The 23,679-nt window shown below is 41.5% G+C and overlaps 1 protein-coding gene across 6 annotated transcripts; it reads left to right on the top strand.

Moving 5' to 3' along the window:
• The first annotated feature begins 478 nt into the window (after positions 1-478).
• On the top strand, positions 479-22,144 carry ZNF207 (zinc finger protein 207). Of its 6 annotated transcripts, XR_003546102.2 has the most exons (13): positions 479-639; positions 2,076-2,202; positions 2,642-2,780; positions 2,992-3,159; positions 3,816-3,891; positions 6,211-6,311; positions 7,303-7,463; positions 8,268-8,360; positions 9,559-9,801; positions 10,468-10,630; positions 10,813-10,996; positions 11,217-11,296; positions 15,382-22,144. XR_003546102.2 is itself a non-coding variant. In XM_027749671.2 (12 exons), the coding sequence occupies exons 1-11, from the start codon at positions 599-601 to the stop codon at positions 10,971-10,973; spliced, it is 1,473 nt and encodes a 490-aa protein (XP_027605472.1). In that variant the 5' UTR covers positions 479-598; the 3' UTR covers positions 10,974-10,996; positions 11,217-11,561. The 6 variants fall into 6 exon arrangements, 5 of the variants coding, with proteins under 5 accessions (XP_027605472.1, XP_027605471.1, XP_027605474.1 ...); XM_027749671.2 differs by lacking the exon at positions 15,382-22,144 and having other exon boundaries at positions 11,217-11,561; XM_027749670.2 differs by lacking the exon at positions 15,382-22,144 and having other exon boundaries at positions 10,813-11,561.
• The last annotated feature ends 1,535 nt before the right edge of the window (positions 22,145-23,679 follow it).

Here is a 23,679-nt window from a genome sequence, read left to right as displayed (position 1 = left end):
GTACGTAACATGGACACAGCTGGCACCACAGCGGTGCACAGCACAGTCTAAGCAACACCGTCTTCTTGCCCTGTCAGATTTCGTAGGGAAAACACAGTTTCTCTGCGCCACTAAATACGAAGATGAGAAACAGTTTAGATTAGATCTTAGGAGGAAGTTCTTTGCTGTGAGGGTGGTGAGCTGGATGGAGCTCTGAGCAACCTGGTCTAATAGAATGTGTCCCTGCTCACGGCAAGGGGGTGGAACGAGATGCTCTTTAAGGTCCCTCCCAACCCAAACCATCCCGTGACTCTATAACTCTATGACACATGTCAGTGCCTCAGGCCGCGCACCCACAGCCCCCACCGGACAAAATGGCGGCGGCGCCGTGAGGGTACACGGGACAGCCCGAGGGGGCCGCGCGCGCGTCACGTGGGCGCTCCCCCCTCCCCTCCCTCCCGGCGCGGTGCACGCTGGGAGCGCGGAGGCGGTGGCGCCTGAGGGAGCTCGGCCGCCATTTTGTACCTCTTCGCTCGGTCCGGGGCGGTCGCGCGGGCGCTGCGGTTCTGAGGGAGCGCTCGGCTCTCCTGCTCTGTAGCTCGGGGTCGCTACCACAGCCATGGGACGTAAGAAGAAGAAGCAGCTGAAGCCTTGGTGCTGGTATCCTTGTGTGTGAGACGCGGCGGGTGCGGGGATCTGGGTGGGGGAGGGGAGCGGCCTGGCGCGGTCGCCGTTCGGCCTCGGCCTGCCCCGGGACAGGGCTCCCCCCTCTCCTCACCCCCGTTACGGTTTGTCTCGGTGCTCGGCGCTGTTCCATCCCAGTGCTGCTCGGGATGGGCCCCGGTCCGTGCCCTTTTTCTTCTCAGGGCCGCTCCTGCCGAGGCCGCGGCCTCACACTCGCTCCCTGAAGCCGGACCGGGCCCGCGGGGTTGCCGGCGTCGTGGGGAAAAAAGAAAACGATCTTTAGCCCCCGGGGAAAGGATGTTACAAGCGAGAAAATCCTGCTCCTAATATACACAGCTATTCAAGGAGGGGAATGTGATTAAAAGAGAGTTTTTGGAAACTTCTTTCTTTTTTTGCCTTTTTTTTTCTTTTTTTTTTGTGGCCGGGAAGGCTTTCAAATTTGTAATTGCTGCATCACCGTCAGGTGGAATTTCTCAGTGTCCTGAAATACCGGTGGATTTTTCTTCGGTCCCTCCTTCAGAATCTGCTGTCTATTGGGGAGTGGTTACAAATTTACCTTTTCTCTCTCTCAGATGTTTCTGCCCAATCTAGGATTGTTTAATAAAGGAATTTATAAGCTCCTCTGAGATATTTTGCCATTTTATGTTGGAAGGCTTCTGTTTTAGATGTTAATGTATTTCACGTTTTGGCGGAAGCAAGAGACACTTTGTGTTAACAGTGTTAACATTGTGTTAATAACGAATTGCAAACGTGTATTTGTCTTGCCGAGGAAGATGTGTGTGGAGTGTTTGCTGAAATCCCAGTGCTGACCTGCAGGAAGGAAATGCAGTTTTGCCTCTTCGGTTATGTAGATATCCAGAAAGTTCCTTGTTTAAAATACTTTTGTTTAAAAGCAGAGAATTCTTTAATGACTGCAGCAAATTATGCAGTGTCAGAAGAATTGATAGCTGGGTAGGAAAGGAATTTTTAACTAAGACCTTTGTTCTTTTATGTTTGTTAGTTACCGGTACTTGTTACTAAAGAGACACTTTGAGTCTTTATCATGGCTTCCGTTTTTCTGATTTTCAGTCTGTTTCTCCTTTAGTGCTTTTGCAACTTTATTTTAATCCACACCCTTGAAGAGAAAGAGCGAGTCCACTTAAAAAGAAGTAGGACTTGAAAACCACGTGACAAAGGACATGGAATCAAATTATTCTTATTGCACACAGTTTTATACCTGTCTGATGAGGGAAATACTGGATCACATGAGGGTGGTGATTTCAGACATACATGAAATAGCTGTTACTCTTTGAATGCTCAGAGATGCTTCCTGTGTCTTTTGCTTCAGCAAAAATCACCCTGGTGCTAATTACCTTGATTTTGTCTAGGAGGTCACTTTCAGGGTTAAATGTTTCCTTAACAGTCTTCTACAGGTATTGTAATAGGGATTTTGACGATGAAAAAATCCTTATACAGCATCAGAAAGCAAAGCACTTTAAATGCCATATATGTCATAAGAAACTGTATACAGGACCTGGTTTAGCTATACATTGCATGCAGGTAAGGAGTGTTAGATTTACATGGGCTTTTTCTAAGAGTATCTAAAATTTGAATGAATAGTGACCTTAAAAAGGTGGTGTTTGGGGCTTCCAGGGTCTTAAAGACTGATACAAAAAAGGCAGCAGTGTCCTGTTTCCAGCACAGGAGTCCTGCTGTGTCAGCAGTCAGATGGACACTGTGCAGCAGAGATCTCTGCCCTCAGTTCTGGAGGAGGAGTGAAGGAATTGTGTTGTCTTGTTGTTCTAAGACAAGTCTGTAAAGTGGTTTTAGAGCTAATAGTAGTTACCAGAGATTAGGAAGCACAATCAAGGATATGCTTGGCCAGAGAGATTATTCCCATTAAGAATGTTCCTTTTTTATCTTGAAACTGGCTGAAGAACACAGAGAATTGAACCTGAATTGTGGTCAGCAGCATTTGTTTGGTTTTCTTTTTCTTTAGGTACATAAGGAAACAATAGATGCTGTTCCAAATGCTATTCCCGGAAGAACAGACATTGAACTGGAAATCTATGGGATGGAGGGCATTCCAGAAAAAGATATGGAGGAACGGAGGAGGTTACTTGAACAAAAAACTCAGGGTAAGGTGTAATGTGGCTGGTTAAGTGTTATTTCCCTGGTCTGGTCCTTGCTCAGCCGTGGACACAGTGAGGGTTGGCTTTAACGCCTTCTCTAATGGCAGCTCCAGATTGGAATTTTACTGGTTTTGTTCCAACCAGAACACCCCAGATAAAGTTAATTTCATAGAATGTGATTTGCATTCTGTCTGACCATCCACTGTCCTGTCTGCAGAGAGCCAGAAAAAGAAACAACAGGATGATTCTGATGAGTATGAAGATGACGAATCTGCGGCTTCGACTTCATTTCAACCCCAGCAGGTTCAGCCACAGCAGGGGTACATTCCCCCAATGGCACAGCCGGGTTTGCCTCCTGTGCCAGGTGCTCCAGGGATGCCTCCAGGTGAGAGGGTGTGAAAAGCTGGGTAGAAATTACACAAATTGCTGCTGGTGTGCTGAGTAATAATCTGCCCTTTTAACACTGGGTCTGGGAGGTCATGAAATAGTTCTGTGAGGTGCAGATAAGCAGTTTCTTCATTTTGTTCCCCCATTCTGTGTCCTTCCCCTGCACGTCTTCCTTCATGGAGTAGATTAAGATACCTACAGCTGGTATGTAGATTGAAGGCATGTGGTGGTAAGGCAGCTTAGTGCTTCAAAGAGATGTCTGCCAGAGATGTTTGTTTGTGGGGTTTTGGAAACAGGGCAGAAAGGCTGTTGTGTATGTAGAGACTGCTCACACAGAACAGGCAGTTTATACACAGGCCACAAATATGGGGAGGAAAGAATTTTGCTCAGTGAGTGAAAAATGGTCTCTTCTCCTTGCAGTAAGGTGTGTTCTTTGGAGACCACTAAGAAAATTTAGAGTCTTGCAGGACTGAGAGCAACAAATCCAAGTCAGATTTGCAGGTGTTTTATATTGTGTTGTTTGTAAGCAACGTTATTTCAAAAGCAACCTTTTAGAGCTCCCTGTAAAGCAGTTATCCAGTCCACATTTATTAGGTGCCATTTGCTAGCAACTGTATATTGTCAGAGTTGCTGAAAATGTATTTTTCTTTTAAGGTATTCCACCATTAATGGCAGGTGTTCCACCTATGATGCCTGGAATGCCTCCAGTGATGCCTGGAATGCCACCTGGGTGAGTAGCAAGGAAGACTTGATATTACATATAAATACTGTGCATTTCAAAGTGTCACAGAAGAAGTAAAGCTAATTAAAAAAATGTGTTTAGGAAATTGTAAACTCTGTGACCTAAATATTAAGACTAACTAGAGAACTGGATGGCTGTAAACCAACATGTAAAATATGGCCAAGCTGTGAGTTTATGTGTAAAGTATGTTGCCTTTCTTTTAACTTCATTAAATAGTAGTATATTAATTTAAAGTTTTGCTGTGTTGGTTTAGAGCCTTCTGTGAGCCACTTCCCTTGTGCACTGCACATATGTTGTGCATCTGCTTATCAGTCATCAACCTTACAGGAAAAAGATACTGGATAATTAATATTTTTCTTGTATTTTGGGCAAAAGGTGTTGGTTTTTTATGCTTGTTTGGGGTTGACACCGTACCCTATCACAATGTGTTTTGAAAATTCACAGTTAGATTTTTGATTTTGTCATAAATTTTCACAGATTACATCAACAGAGAAAATACATGCAGTCATTTTGTGGTGGAAACATGTAAGCATCTCATTAATGTAATTCTAGGTACATTCATTATGCCATTTTATGTCATGTTTTTGATAAGCTTGAAATTGTCTTACTGAAAACCTCTGAATATTGCCTGAGAATTTGGGGGAAATGTCTAGTTAGGTTTTGTTGTTGTATAATATGTTTTTATGCTTTATCTAAATATTTACAAAACTATGTGTGACATGTGCTCTACATAATATTAACAAAATAGACCCTTAGGGGTCTCTTGAACCAGAGTAGAGCTCCATGTGCTCAGTCCTTTACACTGCAGAACATACTGCAGGAACTCAGTTTTTAAGTTTTAAAGTTCACTGAGGTGGAAGGTTGTTGTCTTTTGGGACATAAATATTGATTTAACAATCTTTGAATTTAAAAATCATGTCATAGTCGAATGTGGTGTGGATGCTCATCATAACTTTAGCTTTTCTGAGTGGAAACTAAACAGAATTTAATCAGGTTTTCTGGTGCTTAGTCCTGACTAAACTCCTTGTTAATGTCAGGTGACTGTTACATCACCCAGTAAAAACACAGCTGGATTTGCCAAACCTTCCCTGCATTTCCATTAGGGAGCAGAGGTTGCACTATCTTTTTACCCATTTTAATCTAAAGTTTTACTTACTTAACGTGATTGTCTTGTGTCTAAAAATGAGGAAAGAGGAATTAGGACACAGAAAGCAACTTTGTTTTTAGTTTGACAATATTTCTAGCACTGTCTCTGCAGTTCCTCGGGAAGTTCCCTTTCCGGGGGCAGCAGGCAGGGAGCATCCAGCACTTTTTTGTGTCTAATGTGTGTGTCAGGACTGACTTTGCTTCCTCTGACCATCACCCCAAAAAGGGGTAATGGTGCTATGTCTGCAGCCACTCCTGCTCCTGCACTGGGTGTTCCCTTTAGCAGTGGCAGAGGACTTGGGAATAGAACTCAGGCTTTGCAGAATGAGTGCTCACCTCCTCATGGTGATTTATTTTGATCCTGAAACACCAGTGGTGAAGGTGTCTTGACTCTGTCATACAAACAAACTGCTTCTTAGTGGGGTTTTGGGGTGTTGCTGCACATCCGTTTGTCTTGCTCACTAAAGTAATGAGTGTTCCCTTAGTTTGTTTCCCTTATCTGTCTTCGAGCATCTGCAAAAAATTAAGCAAATTAAAGCTACACTTGGTTTGTTCCCTGTAAAACAGTCACACATATTCATCTAAGGAAAAGCCCTTTTTAATATGGAGAAAAATATATTATAATGAGAACTTCTCATATTAAAAAAAAATCCACTTTATCATTAGTATGTGGATTATTTACTGTAATTGAAACTCCAGCAGCTTTCTTACCCTCTGCTTTTATCAATATTTTGTGGATAGTTGCACACATTTGGGTTCTCTGCCATTCACTTGTGGTGTCAGAGGAGTAGCAGCAGATGTACAGTGGTTGAAGGGTGATTTGAACTGGCTGTTTTCCTACATTCAGACTTCCTGAGTGTTCTTGGAACACTTTGCTGCAACTGGTAGCCTGAAATAGATTTCAAGAGGGACACCAGTTCTGGAAATTTCATAATAGTGGAAGTGAAATCTTAAGAAATTAAAGTTCAAATTTTCTTGGGGTTTTGGGTGTTGGGTTTCTTGGGGTTTTTTTTCTTGTGGAGTCAGCTGGTTTTGAATTGCCTCTGTTGGGAGCTTCTTGGAATTATTTATCATGATTTTTTTGTCTAATACAGGTATGTGCCAATTGTCTTAACAGTTTATCGCGAGTGTTCATACCAGTGTTCATTTTCTGTTTAATAGGATGATGCCAATGGGTGGAATGATGCCTCCTGGGCCAGGAATCCCACCTCTTATGCCTGGTATGCCACCAGGTAGGTCAGGGTTGTCGAACTCGTACTATGGTGAGAGTTATATTTATTTATTTTCACTAAGATATAGGATTTATATAAGTGCCACCACCTTGATGTGGTTTGATTGCCACAGAAGTCACTCTTGTGCAGAGGTGGTTAATTTATGGCTTTTTATTATAAATAATTATTTGAGTTTTACTCTGTTGTTAAAGTGAAAAATAGAATATAGTTTTCTTATTGCATATCCTCTGGCTGTTGTGTTGCCTCATCCCTTTTTTTTAATGTCTGTGGCTGCAGCTGGAAAATAGTAATGATTGAAAATGTGGAATGTGAGAAATAATGCTGGTGATTTACCCAACTAATGAGCCTTCTGTTTGAAGAAACTTAACTGCAATTTTGGTCTCTTACCATAGCTGGAAGAGATGTCTCTTGAGCTTGTGCAGCTCTCGAGCAGCCTTAAGTTCTCAGGGTGTTCCACCTGAGCAGCAGCTGTGTGGTAATGAGCTGAGATTTGCTGGTTTGCTTGATGGAACCCCTGGGAGCTGTTAACTTCCCACCTGACCCTCTCCTAGAGCCCCGTGCACGCCAAGTGCCGGTTTTGGGATGACAGACTACAAAAAGTCACCGTGCTGAAGCCCCCCAGCACTGACAGTGTTTGTCACAGTCCTGGTGCTGTTCATAAGGGCTGAGGCTCTTTGATTTTGTACCAGTCTCATCCACACTCGTGGCAGGGTAGGCACAGTGTGTTGGAAACAGTTACTGCATTAATTGCATTGGTTTAATGAGAGCATAAACTTCATTATGGAAGCTTTAGTAAAAAAGTGACTTATTTCAGTACTGCTCTGAAGGGTTGGAGGTTACTGCCTGTGTTACTGCTTGGTGATTGCTGATGTTACCCTGTGTCATGTTTTGTTTTACTGTTGCCTTAGAAATACATCTTCCTTGTGGGAGATGGTTCTGAGGAACGCTGTGAACAGAATTCTCTAAAGGAATACTCTTTCCCCCTGGAGCCTGATCCGTTGGCAATGCTTTGTGGTTGCAGGTATGCCTCCCCCCGTGGGGCCGCGGCCTGGCATGCCCCCAATGACACAAGCACAGCCTGTCACAGCTCCAGGCATCCTTAACCGGCCTCCAGCTCCTGCTGCAACAGCACCCACCCCACAGCCTCCAGTCACTAAACCACTCTTCCCAAGTGCGGGGCAGGTAAGGGATCCCAGAGCCTGGAATAGCTGCTGTTATATCCATCAAATTGCCACAGTGTCAGCAGTGGCTGTTTATTACTGAGGAGGCCCCAGAAATGACTGGTTTCTTGCTTGGGTTGATTTTGAAGTTTAATTCAGTGTAGTGCTTGAGTGAATTGTAAGAGATTCTTTGTCTTGCAACAGCCGTGAAACCAAATAATTCTGTAAGCATGTGGGCAAGAGAGGAGTAGGCAAAACACTTATTTGTTTAATGCCTTTAGTCTGTTGTTTATAAAGGTGCTTTGGGTGGGTGAAGGGGTGTGTTAGTCAGCCACAGGAGTCTGATTGCACAGAACTCTACCTGAGATTTACAAATTATGAGTCTTGGCATGACTTGTTCTCAGCTATTCTCATAATGGGCTCTCTGCCAATTGATAGACTGATTTATTCTGTCATCTTGTTTAACTGCTTAAACATTGCCTGAGTTAGGAGGTCCTTTACTTCAGAAAGTTTAGGAGTAAGTTAGGGTAGTAAAAAATTCATTTGAATGTGTTGGGGAGGGAAGTGGGGATTGATTGTGGCTTGTGACCTCTTCCCTTTGAATGCACTTGTGTGTAAGTCCTGAAGTCTTTACTTGCTTTCAAGTATGTTTTAGAAACCTTCTTAGTGTATTATTTGCATTTTGGACTTCTGCAGGGAAGATACTTGTTTACAAAAGCCCAGTCCTTTAATAAGAAAGGGTTTAGCATAAGAAATCCTTTCATGTGGATACTTTCCACCCATTTGTTTGGAGACTTTTCACTGTTTCCTTTCTTTTATGCTACAGATGGGGACACCTGTCACAAGCTCAAGTGCAGCTTCCTCCAATTCAGAAAGTCTGTCAGCGTCTTCTAACGCTCTGTTTCCTAGCACAGCACAAGTACGCAGGAAGTCACAGTTCAAAACAAATTGCTTTGCAACTTAACCCTTTGGACCGTTCTGTGAAATCTAAAATTGACTAAACATCTTCAGATCCCTTCTGTTACCTTCCTGATTATGTTTAGCTGGTAAAACCGCAGAGTCCTTGATTGGGAGTTGTGTCTTACTAGAAATAAACTTGTCAAAGTGCCCGATTTTTTTTTTTTAGTGTGAAAGAATGTTACATCCTGGTTCTAAAGGGTTAAAAAAGCATGAAAGCAGTTAAATGCATTTTAGTGGGCAGTGGATAGCTTGATGCATGGTTAAGGCTTTTTAGTTTATGTTGTTTAATATGGTACATCACAATGTGTAGGGAATTTTTCGTTTGCATTATGTGCAAAATGTTAGATTTTTTTGTTTGTTTCGATTGGGAAGTTCAGATAATTGTAAATACACAGTGACTAGAAACAAAAGCATTCTCTCATAACTAAGGCTTGCTTTGGAGATTGCTATGTCTTCTGAGACAGCTTTGTAAAGCAGACATTTGCAGGGTTTTTTAAAGAAAAAAGTAGGAAAGGTGGATTGCTGGAATCTGTAGTGAACCTCGTATCTGCTTCTGCTGATTCTTCATTCTCAAATGAGATTAAAGTTCTGTAGATAGACATAGTACTTTGTGACAATGCTTCAGTGTTTTTATGCAGAGAACACTTCAAAGCCCTGACACAATAGAGCTTTCTTAAATATTGGATTAAAATATTACTTAACTACTAAATTTTAATGAAAACTATCAGTTTGAGCTGTACTCTGAACTAATGGTTGCTAAAGTATGTTAATTAGTGAGAGAACAATGAATTTATACTTAGAGCTCTTTACAAAACAGTGGTTCAGGAAAGATTCAGACATCTACCAAATTCAGTATTTCAGATAAAGGTTTTGATAGTGGGGTTTTGGGGTTTTTTTGTTTGTTCCTTCTGTCTAGTTGTGGCTTTTGACCTGCAAATTTTAGACTTTCCGGTGTGTGTGTGTATATGTGTATATCCTGGGTTTTATTTTGTTTTGTTTTCAGTTGCTCTAGTATGCAATAAGGCTGAACTTTACTTTTGTCAAGCTTGTTATAATTATGTATCTCACTGGAAGGTTTCAGAGCTCTAAGAGACATCATTATTTAAGTTTACTTATGCTTTGAGACACAAATATTGACCTGTCCCTGTGTTCCACAGGCTGCAGCAGCTGTGCCAGGGCCAGTTGGTACTGATTTCAAACCTTTGAATTCTACACCTGCAACGACAACAGAGCCCCCAAAACCTACATTCCCTGCTTACACACAGTCCACAGCCTCAACCACTAGCACCACCAACAGTACTGCAGCTAAACCAGCCACATCTATAACAAGTAAGCCTGCTACCCTCACCACAACCAGTGCAACCAGTAAGTTGATCCATCCAGATGAGGATATATCACTGGTAAGTTAAAATGTTTTCATTCTCTCACTGAAAAATGCAATTTGTGCTGGTATGGCTGATTAAATGGAATTTCTTCTGCGCTCTGTATTATGTGTATTTTAATCATGGTGAGAGTGCAAACTGTGCAGAATTAATGTAACTGAGATGACTGGCATATGGCAGTGCTCTTGCTGCAGTTCTGTGCCTTAGCTTTGTTGGTGATGGGAAATCACTCAACCCAAAATGTAATTTGGACTTTTCCTGCAGTGTGACTTAAGCTTGAAGTTTAATACATACAGGTAGTGTAGAACAAGAGACTGAACAGTTTGAAGTGGTTTTGGTGCTGTTACAGCAGTCAGAAAATGGAATTTATGGATAAAACAAATGAACCTTAATTTCAGGTCAGGTATCTTTAGATTTGTGTTCAGCATTTTTGTCTCAGCTTAAGAGAAAAAGGCTTTGTTGAGCTGGGGAGGGGCAGAATTTGTGTTGTGTGCAAAACGCTCCGTTGGCTGATATTAATGCAGTAACTGCAGGAAAGGGGAAAATCCAGGTGCTCCTGTGTAATGTTACTGGTAGTCTCTGAATTTGTAAGGTGGTTAAAAATAGTTTAATACCTGTACTCTCTTTACTTTGCTTTTGGAGAGTTTTAACACACTCTGTTGTGGTTGTGTGTTCTGGTTTTAGGAAGAGAGAAGGGCTCAGTTGCCCAAGTACCAGCGCAATCTTCCTCGGCCAGGACAGGCTGCCCTGGGTAATCCACCAGTTGGACCAATTGGAGGTATGATGCCACCACAGCCAGGAATTCCTCCACAGCAACAAGGAATGAGACCTCCCATGCCACCTCATGGTAATCACAAGTTTCCCAGCTTTCTTTTCCTGAAAAGCTTTGTCTTTGCTATAAACCTTTTTAAAACTTTGAAGTGGCCTATTCTGGCAGGGAGGGGTGAAGCTTTTCACAAAAAGCAACTTCTCGTTATTTAAAAAAAATAAAAAAAATTATTCTTTGCATCTTAAATGTTCTGTTTATAGGTCAGTATGGTGCTCATCACCAGGGCATGCCAGGATATCTTCCTGGGGCCATGCCTCCATACGGTCAGGGACCTCCGATGGTGCCCCCGTACCAAAGTGGACCTCCTCGACCTCCCATGGGAATGAGACCCCCCGTAATGTCGCAAGGTGGCCGCTACTGACGCTCCTCCTCACGCTCTAATAGGTTTGGAGATTAAACCTTTTCTCATCTTGTGCTGTTAATATAGCAGAGCTTCCGTCAATTAAGGCTTCATTGTGACTTTAAAAATATAAGTACCTTCCCACATGCAAGGAGCTATTGGACATTCTTATTTTACATGGGAAAAATTATTTGGAATAATAACAGGAACTTTTCCTGATGTTGCAATTTATACTGTATGGCTTCTTTTTCATGTTTCATCTAGGTTTTTAGAAGTGAAGTGTAGTAAATATGGTTCGTTAAATTGTGAAGGCGCTGGAATTACATGAACATACCACCTTAAAGGCAAGTTCTGTGATGTTACGTTGCTCTTTGTGAAATGATGCCTTCACAGCACTTCAAGTGCTGTTGGACTTCATGTCCCCAACATAGTTTGGTGAGGGCTGTAACTACTCCCAACTACTTGTACATTAAAGTCTGAACTTGTAACAATATTTAATGTATTTAGAGTTCCTCCTGTTTCAGGGTTTAAGTAAACTGACCCGCTGAGGTCATGTGACTTTTCTGTACTGTTATAAACTTCATTGTAATAAAAGAGGAGAAAAATTTATATGCCTTTTTATTCGTGACCAGCTGTGGACAACTGCCTGAAAGGTTTGTACAGATGCATGCTGTGGTAGCCATTGGTGTAATGAACACGGTTATAGGTGCTGTTTTGATAAAATCTGAATTCCTTGTTCTAAAAAGTCACTCCTCTAGCTGTACATCTGAGTAGACAAAGACCTGTACACTTATTAACAGACTCCTCAAAACTGAGGCTGCAGGAGGCACATCCTAACTCTAGTTGTAACTTCTCTTAATGCATATGTTTCTTTATTTGTGCTTTCTTGTCCTCAATAAATTTTAACTGATTTCTAGTCCTGGCACTTACTTGTAGGATGTGAAAGTGCTCTAAGACACATCCTCGTGCCAGGTGTGTCCTGTTAGTTCACTCTTCAGCTGACCCCTCTCAATGTGCAAGTGCATAGGAATTGCAGGAGTCTTTCAGGTTCATCTTTCTAGAAGCTCAGGTGCATGTCACATGGGTGAGTGACTCCCAGTTGATGTATTGAAGTTGACCTGCAAAAGAGAAATAGTAGCTTGACCTTCTTAGTGTGTGAAAGAGGCAGAGCAGGCAAGAGTAATGTGTTATACGCTGTATTTTTAAGTGTTCAGAATTTCATGAACTATCTGTAACCATCTGTTGTGTGATGAGATGTTGACTGAGCTTCTTTCTTGAGCCATTCAGTGAAAGTGTCTGGAGTAAGAGACCTTTTTATCAGAGAGGCTTTTCCCTATGAATTAGTCATTTATCTGTTTATAAGAGCAGAGTCATAAATTCCTGTCAAGATTGTAGTTCTCTGAGTATCTGACATCACTGTGTTGCTGTGCTATATTCCTGCTGAAAGTGAGAATGTAGAGAGAGACTTTTTGGAGGGGAGGGCAGTGAGAGCTTCTCTGACCTCTTTATCACAGGAGGAAACAAAATGAGCGGTGAATTTTTTCATTTGCAGGTCAACTTTAAATACATGTTCCAGCCTCAAGCCTTATCTGTGCAATTTAATTGATGGGGATAGCTCTTCTTTTAGGATAGGTTAGAAGGATTGTCAGCATTTTTGTGTCGCTGTTCCACAGATGTTTTTGTAGATGGAGTTTTTTTAAATGCTATTACTGAGCATTATGGCTCTGTTTCTTGAAAGTCTTGGGGGTTTTTAGCTGCACGTAAGTACTTCCTGTGGCTTTGTACTGTCTCTTAAAAGTGCAAAAATACAGTACAGCTAAAGCACTACATGGTCTCAGCTTCTGACCTGGGGTCACAGAATGTCTCCTAAAAGCACAAGAGCATCCAGTGCAGTCTAATTACAGCTGAATGGCCTTATTTTAACCATTAAGAATTACCAGGCACTTTCTCTGAAGTGTTTAGCAGTTGTAAGACCATAACTCCAAGCCTCTGTTGAGAAGCAGTCCTCTCTGATCACTGGTATCTGCTGATCACCTGTCAGATGTGCAGTATTTGGCTTGCAAATGTGCTGAGTGGGCCTTGATGTCAGATCTTTTGTTAGCTCTTCATCTTGCTTTACACATAAGTCTAACAGATAAAACTGTTTTGCTGAGGCAATGCTTTTATACTCTGGTTTTCTTCTGTTTACCTAATAAGGATAATTACACAACAATGGAGAGATTATTACAATGTCTTATATTTATCCATTTTGTAATACTACACATAAAATTCGTACTTTATGAAGTGATCTTAACTACTGCTTGTAAAAGTGTAGAACTTCTTGCTTTTTCTGGAGATCATATTGCTGCTGTAAGGATGCTTTGCCCTCCTACCCCAGTCAAGTAAATCCCTTCTTCGTTCGGTGTCTTTCCATAACTTTCTGTATGTTGTTTTCAGACCCCTCCTTCTGGGATCAAACCTTACTGCATGTACTGTTAACTCAGCATATTCTGCAAGTTGTATTAATTAAGAATTTCCCTCTTTTAAAACAGCGAATGTCTCATTGTTCTTGTAATGGTACCATTTGGTAGCTAATACTGCATAGACTTAAAGCTTGGATGCATTTTGAGATTGAGCTTTCCTTAGTTGTAATGTTGTGATAATCCCTCAAGTAAGTACTGCCACATATTTTTCATTGGTACTCACATAGAAGCAGGTGAACAATTTTTTCCATGATTTTCACGTGGATACTCCCTTTCCTGCTCCTGTCATTCCTGTGCTATAAGAGCTGTGATGTGGCTGCCTTTAGTTACTCTTGTCTCTCGTGTGACTCCTCTGTAAACAGGCAGGTATTTCAGTGCCTGTGTTGTCTGCTGGTCCCTGCCCTCATTTCTTTGGATACTGCTTCTTAATGTTCAGAGAGTTGGATTTATGGTGCATTTACCCAAAAAGAGTTCCGAAAACTACTTGGAATGTTAGTAGTGGCTTGTGTCAAGACTAAGGCTTGGTTTACAGTACCAAGTGTAACCAACAGCACTGTGCCAGCAAAATCCCACGTGTAACACAGCCATGGGAACAGGCTTCTGCTGGAGTTCATCTCTCCCTGGAAAGAGATGACAGAAGCCTTTATGATCACAGAAAAGCATCTCTTGTGCTGCTGCAGGACTCTGCTGCTGTAATTACATAGGCAGAAGCTTTGTTTTTCAGTCGTTGCCTAAATACGCCACGGCAGATCTTACAGTAAAGTTAACACTTGCAAGAGCATTTTGACCAGTCTTGGAACTGCAGTGTAATGCAAATGTTGAATACAAAAAAATAACACTACAAGAAAATCTCAGACAGAGGCGGGAAAATGTTTAGCAAAAAACGTGCCAGAATTTATGGCATTTAGGACTTGTTTGAAAGGTTCTAAATTATTTTATGCATGGTCTCATAATATTGTTATGAGCAGCTGACCTTTAGGGCAAAAGGGATGAGACTGGCATGAAAGAACCTTGAAAAAGCCTGGGCTAGTTTTTCAGAAGACTTGATGTGACTCTTTCATGCTGCCTTTAGAATGGCTTCCTGCCTTTGGCAAACCAGTAAAATACTGACCATTTAGCTGGCTTATGTGGACTAAAAATTTCTTCTGAAACTTCTGGATTATTTTTTTTTCCACAGATGAGATTTTAGGTGGTGATAATAAATTTGAGGCTGGGCTGAATATGTAATAACAGTGGATAACAATTCCTCACTCTGTGCATGCAAAGGAGAATATAAATAAGCTTCTAGAAACACATTCAGCTGCATCTGCCTGCTGTGGTTTCTGCCATTGGTTTGATGTGTGGAGCTCTTGAACAGCACTTACACAGAACTGTGTAACTTATTAAAACCTGGATAAAATTGAAGGGGATCTATAACCCACAGTTATTTTATAGGAATCAAAGAATTCTGCATACAAGATAAAAAAATAAAATACCAAGATTACATTAGTTGTAGGAACAGCAAGAAGGGCATTATGACCTTCAGTTAAATTGAGACTGATACACCAGTCCATGAGCTGGGGCTGCAATTTAAAATGGGAACTGATGGCACTTAATAGTAAATGTCTTAATAATTGTACTGGTCTAGTTTCTACATAAACACAAAGACAAGGGTGAACATTTCCAGTGGCTGATGGAATCTTTACTTTTCATGAACTAGTACAGTAAGTACTATCAGTTATGGGAAAAATGCCCCAAGAGAACTGACTGACGTTCCATTGATCAAGATACAAAGCAAAACAAACTGTCCAATTCAGAAATAGCTACCAAGTTCAAAAAATACTGTTTGGTCCTAACCAAAGAGGTGCTATTGCAGTAATTTTCTTTTGTTTGCTTGATCACTGGAATTTTGTTAACTTTTGAATGCATGTCTTTCACTTAATTGGGTCATGTTTTTTCTAAAATTTAAATTTTTCTTCTTCCTATAGCCCTGCCATAGGACAGGCTGAGGCAGAGTCTCAGTGTTGCCCTGTTCAGTCTGAGGCAAGTGGGATTTATTTTATTCATTCTGGGGGCTTTCACAGCTTTATGGCTGTTGGATATTTATGTCCCCAAACTTGCAGCAAGTTTGGTGAAGGCCCCTAAATTTATTTTAATTTAGGTTTTTTATTCTCTTTTGGTAGATGGGCTCTATATTAATATTTATCTTTTTATTATCGTTGTGATTTTAAGAGTCTTAGGGGGAGGGAGGCTGTTTTAAGATGTTTGGGTACCTTTTCTCTTGGAATGCATTTCCTTTGAGGCTGCTCAGGGGGTCCTTCAGCCACACTGCCCCTCCCCACCTTTCCCTGCATTGCATTTGTGCTGTATTTGTTTTGGGGTTTGGTAGTGTTGACTTTGTGTAGTCTCTGAATTAGTGGCATGTAAATACCAAGTACTAATGTTTCCTCTTCTGGGGAGATGGATCTGTTGAAGTGCTTAAAATAGGTTTTACCCAGCAGGTGACATTTATAGGCACCAAATTGTGTAGCCCAAATTCCAGAACAGTTTCTTTGCAGAAGGTTGAGATGTTAATCCTGCTGCATACGTGAGCTGCACCTCAGCAAATATTAATGTAGAGCCCTGGGAGGAACCTGAGGTTTGATCCAAGTTGGTAACACAGAATAGAAGAGTGAGAAATGGAAACTGCAGATTTTTCTTCTGGAGTTTCTGGAAGAACCTTTTCCTCAACCTCTCCAATACACCAAACTCAACAGTATTTGGACTGTTGCAACAATAGTGAAAGTCACAGCAGTTTTTTTTAAACTTTGTGGAATTCTGTTGCATATTCAAAATTTGCTTAGTTATGTTTATTTGAAGTTCCTTCTCTCACACAGTGACTAGCAAAAAATTGTACCCTTTGTGAAGGAAAAGCTGCTCGCTCTGGTGCAAATACATTGAAGCTTGAGGTTGCTTAAAGACAACTTCAGCTTCAGAAGAGCAGGTTTTGTCCAAGGAGGTCTTGCAGCCTATCAGCAGTGAAATAGAAAATAAATGTAGGAGTCTGATTTTACAATTTTTTTTCAGGTTTTCAAAATTTATGGTAGTTTTTGATGAGCATACACTCTGTCTTATTTCTTCAAGATTTTGCTAAATAATGGCCCCCAATGGGATTTTCAGTAATTTGAATTCAAGGACAGAGTTGTAATTCTTAACTTAGAAGAGTGATTGCACATTCCTGTTGTGCCCTTCTTTGCTTGTACTCTGCCCTTTGCATTTTTCCTGGAGAAGACCCCTCCAAGTCACCCAGTCTGGCTGGAAAATTGTCCTCTGACTGTTCCAAAATAGTTACTGAGCATGGCCTTGCTTTTCTAATTCTCATTGTGGTGCTCTCCCAATAACAGTGAAGATGAGAACAACTCTTCAACTAGGATTTGTTTCACTTTCTTAGTTTACAGGAGCATTTGGTTTATTCTTATTTCCCTACAATGTCCAAGGAAACTGTTTAACCCAAAATAATAGTGTGGGTTGTACTTCTTACTTTAGGTATCTGAATCTTGTGGAGACTCAAAGTGAAAAATAGGCAAATTTCAAATGCCTGATCCTGAACTTTTTTCCCCGTTTCCATTTAAGACTGATGCAGCAGTAGGTGGACTCTATCCAGCTCCTCATGTTCAGCCTGTCATCAAGCCCACAAAGCTCAAATTCAGATACATGTGCTGTCTTGTGTCCAGTGAAGTACCCACTTAGATCCACACTGGGGTTATGCCTTATAAACTGATACCCTGGTGAGAGCTGAAAGTTTCCCAGTTCAGGGAGATTGCTTTTATCTGGTTTTGTTGAAGTTATTTTTTTCCCATGAACATGTCAAATCAGTTCTCCAAAATGCAGTTCCTGTTTTCACTGTGTCATTGTTTAACCTCTGTATACTAATCCTTCAGAGCAAATGAACCATTTCTTTATGTTTTGGCATGTTTTGTGAGCAAAATATAACATTTTTTCAGCACCACATTGCTGTGGGATTTTTTTTCCTTAAAGGTGCTTTTAAGCAATTCCAGGAAGTTTAATTTCACACTACCTGCTTTTGAATGATGCATTTGACGTTAAGACAGTTCTGTGGGGCGTTACTGTATGAATTAAAGGTTTTCTGGCTGGATTTTCCTGCTCCACTGCAAACACTGCTTGTGGTTTCTGGTGGGTAGTTCACCCCCTTCACTTCCCCTGGGCATTCCTGTCCTTTCTGTAAGTCACTGAAGGACTGGATGGGACAGGTCCTGTTTCTTCCCTCTTTGGGAGTTGGTAGCATTGGCAGATGGCATTGGAGTTATTCTGATGTTACCACAGACTGATGTTTGTCCTTAAATTGGCAGCAACAATGACTTTCCTTTGCTTTGTGTTTTGTCCTTAAGCGACATGTGCAAGTGCTGCTGTCCTTGTAGTCCCCAGGATGACATAAAGTGCTTTTTGCTGGGAGTATCTCCTCAGCTGTTAGACCAGCTGGCCTCTCATCTCTTTGAAATGACTCGTAAAAGTCTCATCTGGTGTAAATGGTTCATGTCTTGCTCTTTTTGTGACGTTTCCTTAGTGATATTTTCCTCCCTGCCTCCTCGTGTGGATCTAAGGGGGATAGTTAAAATAATTTGTAGTCTTTACTTTGAGGGATGAAGTGTGTTCCTCCTTGCATTCCAGTATTGCAGCAGCTTGTGTATCACGAAGTTGTACATCTTGCTGTTTGTGACTATTCTAATTATGGCAATATTTTAGTGACTTTTATAGATATTAACAGAGGTAGGTCTCGGAGTTCAGGGGTTTTTTAAGCTTAAGTAGAAGTACATGACTTTTACTCAAGGGGCAGGAGTTACTGATACTCTGCTAAATTGGGTAAATTTGCACCCGTGTTAAACAAGAGAAGTGAATGGGAGATGTGGTAAATAAAGTACACACCACACATGAGGGACTCCAAAAAAATCTGTGCTTGCCATCAAAATACTCAGAGCAGTGAAACAGTGCCTGGGTTCTGTAGGAATGCAGTGCTGGTGACTCCCACATTGTGTGCAGTAGCTGGGCTGGGGAGGTTGTTCAGAGTAAGGGAGGTTTTGGGGCAGCTGTTGAAGGGATCAGGATGAATTCAGGTGATTCTACAGTGTAATGTGATAACATTTTTTTGGAGGTCCTGAGGAACACGTGGGGTTTCCTTGCACACTGTGAGCAGCAGCTCTGGGCAGCCTTGGTTGGCAGAGCCCAGATTCCCAGGAAGGCTGGGCTGGAGGAAATGCATCTTTACTTTAGTCTTGTGCCCGTGTGTCTGAGGGAGCTGGGCACTGGAGCCTCAGCCATGTCCTGTCCTGACTGCAGGATCCAGGGGGTTATCCTTGGGATTTGTTCTGGGCATCCTGGGGAGGCAGTTCTGGCTGACCCTGGTGTGAATAGCTGGAGGGTTGGTATTTATATACCTGGTCCCTGCTGTGAGTAGTGAGGCACTGGCACCTTCTGAACAAGCTTTCAGGAACCTCTGACATTCTTAGGGGCTTGCTTGCAGTGGGGACAGTCAGCAGCACGGCTGTTTTAGTGGCAGGGAATTTAACTTCTCCAGAAATACAGTCTTGAACTTAAAGTTTTTTAAGAAAACAGAATTTTAATGCCAGTATCATCTTAACTGAAAGTGAAAAAGCACAAACTTTGAGAGCTTGAAAGCTTCCTTAAAAATTCTCTTGTTGGCAGCGAAACAAGGTCTAACTGCCTTAGAAGAGATTCAAGCTTCTGATATCTCAAATTTTTTTCCTTGAATTTTGTCTAAATCTTTACCATGTTCCCAGGTGCTATTCAGAAGGGGGTGGGGGTGCTGTGTAGAATTTCAGCTGCTGCTGCCTGTAGTAGCCAATATGAGTAGCTGTTTTTTGGTGACAGTAATTTTGAATTACCAGAAATTAGTGCAATACAACCAGGGGAAGCTATTTCACTGTCTCCCAACTTAAAAAATTACATAAAGCTTTGAGTTCAGGGTATCATGCAGAGCTTTTTTTCTTTCTCTTTTTTCATTGAGTTACTTGCACTGAATTCTTTAGCTTCTTTCTCATAAATCTAAGTGGAAGAAAATACATTTTACTTTTTCATTTGTAAAGTCCAGAATAAGAAAACACACTTTATGAGACTTAAATGAAGGAACCTGGCAATGTAAGTATTGTAATTTCCTTTATGTTTGTGGTAGGCAATAGGATGACCTTGTTAAATTTATGGGTTATGTATGAAAAAATATCAGAAGAGTAAGGGCAAATTGAAAATAATTTTATAGTCGCCTTTACTTCATATGCTTTTCTTAAGCAACAAATTGCAATAATTGAAGTTTGGCAGCTTTTTCTTTTTTTTTTTTTTTTTAATAAAAAACTAAATTATGGGTTAAACACCTTGGTTTAATACAATTTGTGTTTCTGTTAACTAGCAGCAGAATTTCAGCATTTGCTACTTACTGGTAGAGAAGAAAAATTCCACAGCACTGCCAGTACAGGTTAGTTTAATCTGTAAGTACCTGATGTTCCTATTTGAATTAATTTGTTCAAATGATACCACTTAAATACATGAGGGGAATTTTGGTCTCTGAACTGTGATTGTTATCTACTACTGATTTCAGTAGTGAGTGAACATCTAGATTTTTTTTTTTTGGAAGATCTGTAATGGATTTAACTGTGCTTGTGGGCAGGTAATAAATACCTGCAAGCACCTTTAAGGAAAATTTAATACAGAACCTTAACAAATACCCTTTGATGTTACTGGAAAGTTTTGAAATCACTTCAGTAACATGCCTTTATCGATGAGGCTGTTTTTTATCAGCAAACCAACAGGATCCTGTGTTTGTTGTGTTGGGGATTAAGCATTTCTGTTTGTAAACTCCATAGCAGTAATGTAATCCTTGGATTTTCTTTAGCTATTACTAATTACCATTTCCTACCAACAGATTTTTACTTTGCTAGGCCTGTGAGCCAGGAGCTTGTTCTTCTCTGCTTTTTTTAATCATTATTTTTGTTAGTCCATTGCAGCACTTCAGAGGCTACCTACAAATGTGGTTTTGTCCAGCTGTTTTATCTTACTCCAGAGTTACTGCTGTGCCTCTATTTTACTTCTGCCCTATCCCATATTCTCAGATATTCTGACATTTTATTTTTATTTTATAGAATATTTTACACCTTAAAAGAAAACAGGAGAGGTTCTTTGTGATGGGATAGAAGATGCACCTTTCTCCAGAATGGCTGCATCCATCTATTTTTATTTAGACTTTATGTATCTCATTTCTACATATCAGCACAGGAGATAAAAACTTTTTCTGTGCTGTAGCACCAAGCATAGATCCACAGCTGGATGGGCTGTAGATCTGTGCTTTAATTCACTTTTTGAGGCCATGTTATCACACTCTGAGGGACTTTTGACATTGTAGATGGATAATTCCATAGACAGTAGGTACTTGAAGGGTCAGAGTAAAGTGGGAGCTGAACAGACACTTCAGTTGTGCAGCTTATCTGGAGGGGCTGGAGTGAGTTTATGAGTGTCTTGCCACTTGCAGTGGTACTGTTTATTTTAGAATTCTGGAATCTTACACAGTGCTGCAGAATTCAGACCACCACACACACTTTCAAGGGGATTGTGTCTTCCCAGGCTCACAGGAGTTACACTTGCAGCCCATCTCTGGCATCTTCTTTACACCAGTTCTCAGTACTTCACACTAAACTGCTTTGTCTGCAAAACTAATGTTGCACAGATGCTTCTCCCTAGCAGGAAAAAAAAGGGCAGTCCTATATAGTGAAATTTCTAACTTAGCTTTACCTGTATTTGCTTCACCTTGGTGGCAGGTGTGTGTGAGCAGTAGGGATCCCTTGCTGTGAGGCTGTTCTGGTAACAGGGTGTATCCACGTTTCTTGTAACCTCTGTGGGTGACCCCAGTTCATACTGCAACACTGAGTACTGAGCTGGGGTGAGGAACTGATGGCTCTTGGCTGCTCAGGTACCTCATGAAGTCCTGGTTTTCACAGTGGCTGGGTGCCACCTGCACTGCTGGTACCCCAGCCTGGCAGTCCGTGGGGATAACTAACGGGTACAGTGTGTTCCAGACTGTCTTAACCAAAACCAAGTGCATCTGTCCAGGGTAGGTCCTGCTAGGCCTCTGGTGGAACATCATCTCTGGGATGTCCAGTCTCAAGTGGTTCAGCACTCTTCTTCCCCAGTTCTGGTACAGTATATATGGAAGAGGTTGGCATTTCCCACTATTTCCTTAGACTTCTTGCTGACTCCCAATTGCTCCTTCAGGGTTTCTGGACACTGTGCAGTGAACCCAAACTGAGCAAACTCCAAGCTGGTTTTAGTACCTTCATAGAGCACGTGAGTGAGTTGTCCCCTCTCAGTAGCAGTACAGCCACAGAAATGAATGTGTTGTGAAGGTTTTTTCTGTCACTTGATACTGCTTTCGTGTAAGTGGTATGAAAGGGCTGGGATTACTGATCTTTTTCAAAAGACAGGTGGTGGCAAAATACTGATGTTGAATTTAATTGGACAAAGTGAGAGACTGGTAAGTATGTGCATCACTTTAATGCATGCAAATAGTAACATAACTAGCTTAATTTTATAGCATTCAGTTTACAAAGAAGATTCAAAGAAAACATGGAGCAAACATTTGCATCCACTGGGAACCTTTTATGAACTGTGTGCTTCAGCAATGGATCATTGCACATATCTGTAATGTGTAACCACTTTGTAACAGTGTCTGATTAAAAGAAGTGAACCACTGTTTCTGTGTGGTATTTTTTCTCTTGTAAACCTATGTAAGTTATTATTGCAAAAAATGTTATCATGTGAATAACCTGGTACCAGCTTTTTAAATGTGTGTAAGCTGCAAAGACTCACTTATGTGAGTGTTATCTTAAAACAAAATGGAGATAAGCAAGAGAATCCTGACTTCTTAACTGTAACTTCCTTTTGCTGTTGATTTGCTGTCTTGCTGAGCAGACTTTACAAGGAATTTGACTACTGAAGTTGGAAGAGTTGGGAGAATGTGGAGGAAAAGTTTGCAACAGCGTTTTTTTCATGACAGCTGGTGGAGCAGGTGTGCTGTGAGATGCTCTGTTCTAAACCCTTTCCTAGCAAAACCCTGGAGAGATGAGGTAGCTTGGAATGTGTGTGTCCTTGTACCTCGTGTACGGGATGAGAGTGGATTGCTGTGCTGGGCTGGTTTGGGCTCATTTAGCTACCACTCTACTCACAGATTAATTTCTAAGAGAGTGTTAAAAGGAAGATCAATCCATATTTTAATGCTGCCTGGAACAATTGATGGCATTTTGAATGGGGGATGTGTGACGAGCACTGAGTAGAGGAGCCTTCAGGGAAGATGCTGCTCTGCACAAGCTCTTTTTGTCCTCTGACCCTTTTGGCTCCAGGGAAATCTGAGGGGGCATTTGGAAGATGGGAACTGCTTTGTCCTAAAAGCTGGCTGGAGCAAGGGGGGTGGTGTGTGGCTGGTGAAAGCCCTCCCAGTGTGAATGTGACTGGGAAGGAGGGGTCTGTACCTGCTGCCCTGGGAGCCTCTGCAGCTGGTGTGTGCAACGTGGGACCCCAAGAGTTCATCTGTAAGTTTAGACTTCACATCTTGTTTTTTCTGCGGGCTGTGGGGGGTGAGGTAAAGAGTTTGCATCCAAGCTTTCAGTTTCTTCGAGGTAGAAATGGGTATATTTGAAAAGACTTCTGTAAGTCTTTTCTTCCTCAAAGGAGAGACTCGAGCATCTCAGTGGTGGGGCTACAGAGCAAAGCTTTGGTACCTGCAGGGTAGAGTTGGGTGTACAGGCAGGAAACAAGGTACAAGACAGACCCTCTGGGCCAAGCTGGTGTTAATTTTTCATCATAGTAACAGTTTCTTTTTGTAAATAAAACCTGTGCTGCTTGTACAGCATTTGAGCAGGTTGTGTATCTGTTAAGCAGCTTTTCAGTAAGTTTGCATGTCCTGTTTCTGCTCTGGGTTGAAGCCATCCTTATGCCCTATTCTAGACTAGGAAAGTTTCCTTGGCCTAACTAAATTTTCAAACATACCCCTGTCTCCTGCATCAGGGCTGGGGGGCAGAGGGGGCTTTCTCTGGCCTTCCAGCTCTCTTGCTCCTGCCAATTGTTTCTGCTCCCTGAGGCCAGAAGGTGAAGGCTTGGACTAGATAATAATCTTTGGTTTCATCCTGTTTCTTCTGAATTCACAGTGGCTTGCAATTCCTTTTACAGTTTCTGACTGAGCCCAGATCTTGTCTGAAGTTGGAAAAGCAAATCATACCTTGCTACTGTTA

Source organism: Pipra filicauda, unplaced genomic scaffold, assembly GCF_003945595.2.
Source record: "Pipra filicauda isolate LSUMZ 115617 unplaced genomic scaffold, ASM394559v2 scaffold80_size11013439_pilon, whole genome shotgun sequence".
Taxonomy (NCBI): domain Eukaryota; kingdom Metazoa; phylum Chordata; class Aves; order Passeriformes; family Pipridae; genus Pipra; species Pipra filicauda.
This window is presented reverse-complemented; position numbering and strand designations above follow the sequence as displayed.